General features: G+C 53.7%; 1 protein-coding gene across 1 annotated transcript; it reads right to left on the reverse strand.

The window, feature by feature from the left end:
• Positions 1-6059: 6059 nt before the first annotated feature.
• On the reverse strand, positions 6060-7193 carry lrfn4b (leucine rich repeat and fibronectin type III domain containing 4b; the record flags this gene model as incomplete). The annotated part of the gene is made up of 1 exon (XM_029258323.1): positions 6060-7193. A coding segment is annotated over one exon (1134 nt), but the record flags the coding sequence as incomplete, so codon positions are not given.
• Between the last annotated feature and the right edge of the window lie 2384 nt (positions 7194-9577).

The raw sequence follows: 9577 nt of genomic DNA on the forward strand, positions 1-9577 counted from the left end.
GTTGAAGGCTGAGCTGAAGTCCACGAACAGGATTCTCGCATAAGTCCCTGGTTTGTCCAGATGTTGCAGAATGTAGTGCAGTCCCATGTTGACTGCATCATCCACAGACCTGTTTGCTCGGTAAGCAAACTGCAGGGGGTCCAGCAAGGGTCCAGTGATGTCTTTCAGGTAGTCCAACACCAGTTTTTCAAGTGACTTCATGACCACAGATGTTAAGGCGACAGGTCTGTAGTCATTAAGTCCTGTGATTTTGGGTTTCTTTGGGATGGGGATGATGGTGGAGCGTTTGAAGCAGGAAGGAACTTCGCACATCTCCAGTGATCTGTTGAAGATCTTTGTGAAGATAGGGGCCAGCTGGTCAGCACAGGTTTTTAGGCAGGCCGGTGAGACACCGTCTGGGCCTGGTGCTTTCCTTGTCTTCTGTTTGATGAAGACCCGACGCACCTCCTCTTCGCAGATCAAAGGTACAGGAGGGGGGGAGGTGGGGGTTACTTGAGTTGTTAAGTGATTGGTGGAGAGAGGGTCTGAATGGGTGTAGGGTGTGAGACAGGGTTTATCAAACCTGCAATAAAACTCATTCAGATCGTCGGCTAGTTGTTGAGTTGACACGGTGCCGGGGGGTGGTGTCTTGTAATTTGTGATGTCTTTCATGCCTTTCCACACCGACGCAGGATCGTTGGCTGAAAACTGTTTCTTCAGCTTTTCAGAGTAGTTTCTCTTAGCCACTCTGATCTCCTTTGCCAGTGTATTTTTGGCCTGTTTATACAAGACTCCGTCCCCGTTCTTGTAGGCGTCTTCTTTGGCCTGACGAAGCTGTCTGAGTTTTGCAGTGAACCACGGTTTGTCATTGTTGTATGTTAAACGAGTCCTGGTAGGGATGCACATATCCTCACAGAAACTGACGTATGATGTTACAGAGTCTGTGAGCTCATCCAGATCGCTAGCAGCAGCCTCAAAAACACTCCAGTCAGTGCACTCGAAGCAGGCTTGTAAGTCCTGCTCTGCTTCCCCAGTCCATCTTTTAACAGTCCTTATTACAGGTTTAGCTGATTTCAGTTTCTGCCTGTAGGTCGGTATAAGATGAACCAGGCAGTGATCAGAGAACCCCAAAGCTGCCCGTGGAACAGAGTGATATGCATCCTTTACTGTGGTGTAGCAGTGGTCCAAAATATTACTGTCTCTGGTGGGACATGTAATATGCTGTCTGTATTTTGGCAGTTCACGGGAGAGATTTGCTTTATTAAAGTCCCCGAGAATGATTATAACAGAGTCGGGGTGTTGTTGCTCTGTGTCAGTGATCTGGTCGCCCAGCTGTTGCAGCGCTGCGTTCACGCACGCTTGCGGTGGAATGTAAACACTTACGAGGATGAAGGAGGAAAACTCCCGCGGCGAGTAGAAAGGCTTGCAGTTGATGAAGAGCGCTTCTAGGTCGGGACTGCACATCTTCTTCAACGCTGTCACATCTGTACACCACCTTTCGTTGATGTAGAAGCATGTCCCACCGCCACGTGATTTCCCCGCTGATTCCGCGTCGCGATCCGCTCTGAACAGCTGGAAGCCCGGCAGATGTAGCGCGCTGTCCGGAATGGCTTCATTCAGCCAGGTTTCCGTGAAGCACAGAGCAGCAGAGTTGAAAAAGTCCTTGTTTCTTTGGGACAGGAGGAAAAGTTCGTCCATTTTGTTGGGTAAGGAGCGGAGGTTCGCCAGATGGATACTAGGCAGCGCTGTTCTAAAGCCGCGCTTTCGGAGCTTGACAAGCGCGCCGGCTCGCTTTCCGCGCTTGCGCGTCTTGGAGCGCTTGGAGCGCTTGAGCAGCGCTGCTGCACCTCCGACTACAATGTCCAGCAAAACGTCAGAAAAGTCGAAAACCGGTAAAATGTCGGGTGGTGTGTACTGCCGAATGTTCAGCAGTTCTTCCCTGGTAAAACTGATTGTCGGAGTATAACTAAAGACAGGGCAAACTAACAAAAACAGTAAAACAACTGTGGAGCTCCACACCAAGGCGGCCATCCGCGGCGCCATCATGCGTATTATCGGTTGGTTGCTCATGGATATGCTCAAGGATGCTCATAAGTGTACTTGGCACCAGAGCTCCTTGGGCCAAAGGTCAATGATCGACTTTGTAGTCGTTTCTTCTGACTTGAGACCACATGTTTTGGACACTTGGGTGAAGAGAGGTGCTGAGCTGTCAACTGATCACCATCTGGTGGCGAGTTGGATCAGATGGCAGGGAAAACTGATGGACAGACCCGGTAGACCCAGATGTTTAATGAGGGTGTGCTGAGAACGACTGTCAGAGGACCGTGTCTGGAATGATTTTAACTCACACCTCCAGGAGAGCTTCTCCCATGTCTCGGAGGAGGTAGGGGACATGGAGTCTGAATGGACCCTGTTCAAAACCTCCATTGTGGAAGCAGCCAGGCACAGCTGTGGTCAAAAGCTTGTTGGTGCCAGCCAGGGCGGGAACCCGAGAACCTGCTGGTGGACACCGGTGGTGAGGGAAGCCGTCAAGCTGAAGAAGGAGGCCTTTAGGGCCTGGTTGGCTCTGGGGACTTCTGACTCAGCAGACAGGTACCAGCAGGCGAAAAAGGCAGCAGCGGCTGCGGTTGCAGAAGCAAAATCCCGGGCATGGGAGGAGTTTGGAGAGGCCATGGAAAACGACTATCGGTCGGCTTCAAAGAGGTTCTGGAGAACCATCCGGCAGCTAAGAAGGGGTCGGAGGAGTTTCGCTCAGGCTGTGTTTAGCAGGAGTGGAGAAACTCTGACCTCTGATGAGGACATTGTCGGGAGGTAGAAGGAGCACTTCGAAGAACTCTTAAACCTGAGTGATATGCCTCCCTTACAGGAGTCAGGACCAGAGGCTTTTGGGCTGTCAGAGTCCATTTCCCTGGTGGAAGTCACTGAGGTAGTTGGTAAGCTCTACAGTGGCAAAGCACCGGTGGTGGATGAGATCCGCCTGGAAATACTTGAGGCCCTGGATGTTGTAGGGCTGTAATGGTTGACACGTCTCTGCAATGTTGCATGGACCTCGGGGACAGTGCCCTTGGATTGGCAAACTGGGGTGGTGGTCCCTATCTTTAAGAAAGGGGACCGGAGAGTGTGTGCTAACTATTGGGGCATCACACTTCTCAGCCTCCCTGGGAAAGTCTATGCTGGGGTGTTGGAGAGGAGGCTCCGGCCAATAGTTGAACCTCAGATTGAAGAGGAACAATGCGGATTCCGCCCTGGCTGTGGAACAGTGGACCATCTTTTTCACCCTCTCACAGATCATTGAAGGGGCATGGGAATTCGCTAATCCAGTCTACATGTGTTTTGTAGACTTGGAGAAGGCCTATGACCGCGTTCCCCGAGAAATTTTATGGTAGGTGCTTCGGGAGTATGGGGTACCGGGGCCACTATTGCGGGCCATTCGGTCCTTGTACATACGTAGCGAAAACTGTGTCCGCATACTCGGCATTAAGTCAGGCCTGTTCAGTGTGGGTGTTGAACTCCGCTAAGATTGTGCCTTGTCTCCATTCCTGCTTGTGGTTTTCATGGACAGGATATCAAGGCGTAGTCGAGGTCAGGAGGGCATTCTGTGTGGGAGTCAGAAGGTGATGTCTCTGCTTTTTGCGGATTATGTTGTCCTTTTGGCACCATCACATGGCTGCCTCCAGCATGCACTGAAACGGTTTGCAGCCAAGTGTGAAGCAGTGGGGATGAGGAACAGCACCTCAAAGTCTGAGTCCATGATTCTCTCACGGAATAGGATGGTATGTCCCCTCCAGGTAAGGGGAGAGTTTTTGCCGCAGGTGGAGGAGTTCAAGTATCTTGGGGTCTTATTCACGAGTGAGGGAAGAAGGGAGCGTGAGATCGGCCACAGACTGGGAGCAGCGGCAGCAGTAATGCGGTCACTGTATCGGTCTGTAGTGGCGAAGGGGGAGCTGAGCCATAAGGCAAAGCTCTCCATTTACCGGTCGATCTACGTTCTTACCCTCACCTATGGTCATCAACTCTGGGTGATGACCGAAAGAGTAAGATCACGGATACAAGCGGCCGAAATGAGTTTTCTCCGCTGGGTGCTGGGACTCACTATCCTTGACAGGGTGAGGAGTTCGGACATCCGGGAGGAGCTCAGATTAGAGCCGCTACTCCTTCACGTTGTCATGGTCGTGTCAGAGGGAAGCGGCGGACCCAAGTGCAGAGCGGTAATCGTGGTGTCTTCGGGGAAATCCAAGAGAGGAGGTCAGAGGACAGGCAAAGGGTCTTCGAGGTGCGAACGTCGTAACAGGGAGGATCCAAAAGGCGAGGTCAGTGTGCAGGCAAGAGGTCGATAATCCGAAGGAGGCAGTAGATCGGGGGAACAAGGGACGGGTTCGGGGAAGGCGTTCAGGAACAGGAAATGGCTGGAGAAGGTCGCTAACGAGGAGGCAGATCAAGGTTCCGCATCAGCTGGTTGTCCGACGCAGCCTTTTATGCTGCGGTCTGCGTTGGGTCACAGGTGTTCCGTGTTGGTCCGAAGGTGTGGGCGTGGCAGTACCCCCCCGAGGATCGGTCCCGAACACTCGAGGGCAACCAGGGGGACGGCCTCGAGGCTGAGGTGCGGGCCGATCCGGATGACTGCTGTGGAAGTCGGCAATGAGGCTTGGATCAAGGATGTCTCGTGCCGCTACCCAGCACCGTTCCTCAGGTCCATATCCTTCCCAATCCACCAGATACTGGATTACCCCTCCACAACGGTGGGAATCCAGGAGCGCCCGTACCGCATACGCTGGTGCACCACCGTCAGGCAGGAGAATTGGGTCTGGAGGCGTGCTTGCGGGCTGGTGTAGGGAGGTGGCCAAGGGTTTGAGGAAGGATACGTGGAACGTCGGGTGTGTGCGTAGGTGTTGGGGCAGTTGCAGGCGATAAGAGACCGGGGTAACTCTGCGGATAATCTTAAAGGGTCCTATGTACCTTGGGCTGAGTTTCTTAGACATATACGGTCCTTGGAGACCCCGGGTTGACAGCCACACCCTCTGTCCGGGTGCAAGGGAGAGGTGCCGCCGATGTCGATCGGCTTGATGTTTGATACGGGTTTGTGATTCTTGGAGATGTCGTCTGACAGCTGCCCATACCTCGCCGCTGGTTCGGTACCAAGAGTCCACAGCCGGCACATCGCTGGATCCCGGTTGCCATGGGAACAATGGTGGCTAGTACCCCAAGATGCACTGAAAAGGAGAGACACCTGTAGAGGTATGGGTGAGCGTATTGTGGGCGTACTCTGCCCACGGAAGGTATCGAACCCAGTGAGTTGGGTGTTCAAGGCAATAGCTTCTGAGGTACCGACCGATGTCTTGCTGTAGCCGTTCAACCTGCCCATTGGCTTGAGGGTGGTACCCCGATGTCATACTCACTGTGACCCCGAGTTTCTTCCAAAAGGCCCTCCACACACGCGATGTGAACTGAGGACCCCTGTCGGACACTATGTCTTCGGGTATACCGTAGAGCCGGAATACATGCTGAAACAGCAACTCTGCTGCCTCCAAGGCAGAGGGGAGCTTGGGCAAAGGAATCAAGCGACAGCCCTTGGAAAAACGATCGATCACGGTCAAGATGGTGGTCTTACCATCTGACAGTGGGAGGTTCACTAAGAAATCTAACGCTAGGTGCGTCCAGGGACGGTTGGGTACCGGCAGGGGTTCCAGGAGCCCGGCTGGACTCTGATTTGAAGCCTTGGACTGAGCACAGACTGGACACGCCCGGATGTAGTCCTGTACGTCCTCCCGGAGGGACGGCCACCAGTAGAGCTGCTGGATCCTAGCCTGAGTCTTCCCAAACCCTGGGTGCCCTGCCGCTGGATGGTCATGGGCCCATTGTAGGAGAGTCGTCCTCAGACCTGGTGGAACATATTGTTTTCCAGAAGGTTTACCTGGTGGTTCGGGGTCCCCTTGTTGGGCTTGGGCCAGGTCCTGGGTGAAGTCCCACTGAACGGGTGCTACAAAGCAGGACCTGGGCAGGATGTAGTCCGCTTCCATTACCTCCTACGTTTCGTCATGCAGCCGGGAAAGGGCGTCCGCTTTGATGTTCTTGGGACCTGGTCTGTAAGTGACAGTAAAGTTGAACCGAGAAAAGAACAGCGCCCACCTGGCCTGACGCGCGTTGAGGCGCCGGGCTGTTTGCAGATATTGTAAATTCTTATGATCCGTGAATACCAAAAAAGGGTGTTGTGCCCCTTCTAGCCAATGCCTCCACTCTTCTAGGGCTAACTTAATTGCTAGGAGCTCTCTATTTCCTATGTCGTAGTTTCGTTCAGCCGCAGACAGTTTCCTGGAGAATAATGCGCAAGGGTATAATTTCACGGGCTTACCTTGCCTCTGAGAAAGGACAGTGCCTACCCCTGACTCAGAGGCGTCAACCTCCACCACGAATGGCAACTCAGGGTCGGGTTGATGCAGAATGGGGGCTGTAGAGAACTTGGATTTGAGGTTCTCGAAGGCTCGTTGGGCTTCTGGGTTCCACGGGAGACGAGGGGTTTTACTCGCTGTAAGTGCTGTCAATGGTGCGACGATCGTGCTGAAGTTCCTGATGAATCGGCGGTAAAAATTGGAGAACCCCAAAAATCGCTGGAGAGCCTTAGTGGTGGTTGGGCGAGGCCATTGCTGGATGGTCTGGACCTTACCCGGATCCATAGCAATGCCGTCTCGGGTAAGTATGAACCCCAAGAAGGAGACCTTCTGCTTGTGGAATTCACATTTCTCCAACTTCACATATAATCTGTTCTGCAACAGTCTCTGGAGCACCTGTCGGACAGTCAATACATGCTTGGCCAACGTATCAGAATAAATCAGGATATCGTCAAGATATACCAGGACGCCTTTGTGGATCATGTCCCCGAGCACATGATTCACAAACGCCTGGAATACACTGGGTGCGTTCGCAAGACCAAAAGGCATAACCAGGTATTCGTAATGACCCAGGGTGGTACTGAAAGCAGTCTTCCATTCATCACCCTGCCGGATACGGACTAGATTGTACGCACTTCTCAGGTCTAGCTTTGTGAACCATTGCGCCTGCTGAATGTTCTCAAGCGCGGCTGAGATCAAGGGCAGAGGATGTGGATATTTCACACAAATATTATTCAACCCCCGATAGTCGATACAGGGGCGTAACCCCCCATCCTTTTTCTCGATGAAAAAAAACCCGGCAGACGCGGGGGACGTGGATGGTCGAATAATTCCTGTCTTTAAGGCTTTGGTGATATAAGTCTGGAGGGCGGATTGTTCGGGTCTGGACAACGGGTAAATGCGACTACGCGGAGGCGTGGTACCCGGCAAGAGATCAATTGCACAGTCCCACGGGCGATGCGGTGGGAGCTCGGATGCGCGTTTCTTGCTAAAAACCTCCGCAAGATCCTGATACTCGGGAGGAACTGGCACCTGCAGTGCCGATTCTGAGCCTTCTATAGACGTAGCTCGACAGGGTAGCTATAAGCAGGTTTTCTCACATTGGGGTCCCCAAGCCACCAACTCCCCAGTACTCCACTGAAACACTGGGTCATGCTTGGAGAGCCAAGGGAACCCGAGAATCAGGGGCAACTCCGGAGACGAAATCAAATAAAAACTCAACATTTCCTGGTGACATACACCTACTCTCACAGTTACAGGGGCTGTCTGGTGGTCCACAAAACCCTTCCCGAGGGGCTGGCCATCTAGGGCGGTCACTTTAAGACGCCCCCCAATGGGTTTGGAGGGAATGCTATGAGACCGAGCAAACCCAATGTCCATGAAGCACCCTGCTGCTCCCGAATCCACCAGTGCTTGCGTCTGTACCTGTCCTGCTCCCCAGGATAACATTACGGGTACCGCGAGGCGGTTACAACAGAGGGTGCCACTCACCTTGATCTCAGGGCGGACAGGGCACTGGAGACGGAAGTGACTAGGGTCACCACAGTAAAGACAGAGGCGATTTTGTAGTCTTCGCTGTCGTTCGGGGAGGGGCAGGCGCCCCAGTCCCAGCTGCATCGGCTTTGCTTCCTCCTGTTTGGGACTGCATCTTTCTGGAGCCGGTTCTGAGGCTGGTCCCTGGGTTCTGATCCGATTATCTAAGGTTACCGCGGTTTCCATGAACCGATCAAGGGTCCATCTTTCTCCTCGGAACACCATTTCACCACGGATGAGTGGGTTTAGACCCCGGTGAAAACTAGCCAACAAGGCTTTCTCTCCCCAATCGCTGCGTGCTGCAAGAACACGAAATTCTAGGGCGTAATCTGCCACGGGTCGGTTACCTTGCTGTAGATTCAGGAGTCTTTCACTTAGCTGTTCCTCCGGTTGAGCCAGTCCGAAAACGGCGAGGAACCGGCTCTTGAACTGCGCATAAGTGCTGGGGAGGCCATTTGTCCAGACTGCTGTCGCCCACTCAAGTGCTTTGCCCGTGAGCAGAGAGAGGACGTAGGCGATCCGGCTTTGTTCTGTGCTGTAAACTGGGGGCATACTGGAAAAAACGAGCTCACATAGAAGCAAGAAGCCTTCACATTGTGCTGGGGTCCCGTCAAAGCGGGTCGGGGGAGACAAGTGGAAACCGCGTGAAGGAGAAGGAGTGGCGTTCGACGAGTCAGGCGCTGCAGGACCGGCTGCGCGTTTCTCAATGGGTTGTGTGGGCGCACACGACGTATTCAGCACGCTTACCACCTGTTTGTAAGAGGCGATGAGGTTGTGCAGCGTCTGTTCCATACCTGCCAAGCGTGCTTCACGCGAGTCCAACTCCGCTTGAAGATAGTTCAGCTCCGCTGGATCCGTATAACAGGCGGAACCTTCTGTCATGGTCGCGTCAGAGGGAAGCGGCGGACCCAAGTGCAGAGCGGTAATCGTGGTGTCTTCGGGGAAATCCAAGAGAGGAGGTCAGAGGACGGGCAAAGGGTCTTCGAGGTGCGAACGTCGTAACAGGGAGGATCCAAAAGGCGAGGTCAGTGTGCAGGCAAGAGGTCGATAATCCGAAGGAGGCAGTAGATCGGGGGAACAAGGGACGGGTTCGGGGAAGGCGTTCAGGAACAGGAAATGGCTGGAGAAGGTCGCTAACGAGGAGGCAGATCAAGGTTCCGCATCAGCTGGTTGTCCGACGCAGCCTTTTATGCTGCGGTCTGCGTTGGGTCACAGGTGTTCCGTGTTGGTCCGAAGGTGTGGGCGTGGCACACGTTGAGAGGAGCCAGTTGAGGTGGTTCGGGCATCTGATAAGGATGCCCCCTGGATGCCTCCCTTTGGAGGTATACCAGGCGTGGCCAACTGGGACGAGGCCCCGAGGTCGGCCCAGGACCCGCTGGAGGGATTACATCCCACAGTTGGCCTGGGAACGGCTGGGGATCCCCCAGATTGAGCTGGAGGAAGTTGCGGGGGACAGGGGCGGCTGGGCCTCTCTGCTCTCCCTGCTGCCACCGCGACCCTTTTAGGACAAGCGGGACAGGAAATGAATGGATGGATGGATGGATGAGTTAGCGTGTGACTGACACAGAAAGAGTGTGTTCCACTGATATATGGATGAGTGACCCATTGTAAGTAGTGTATCTAGCACTGTAAGTCACCTTGGTGAATAAGGTGTGTGGGCTGGTAACACTATATAGCGT

The sequence above is a fragment of the Scleropages formosus genome, chromosome 15 (genome assembly GCF_900964775.1).
Source record: "Scleropages formosus chromosome 15, fSclFor1.1, whole genome shotgun sequence".
In the NCBI taxonomy this organism is placed as follows: Eukaryota; Metazoa; Chordata; class Actinopteri; order Osteoglossiformes; family Osteoglossidae; genus Scleropages; species Scleropages formosus.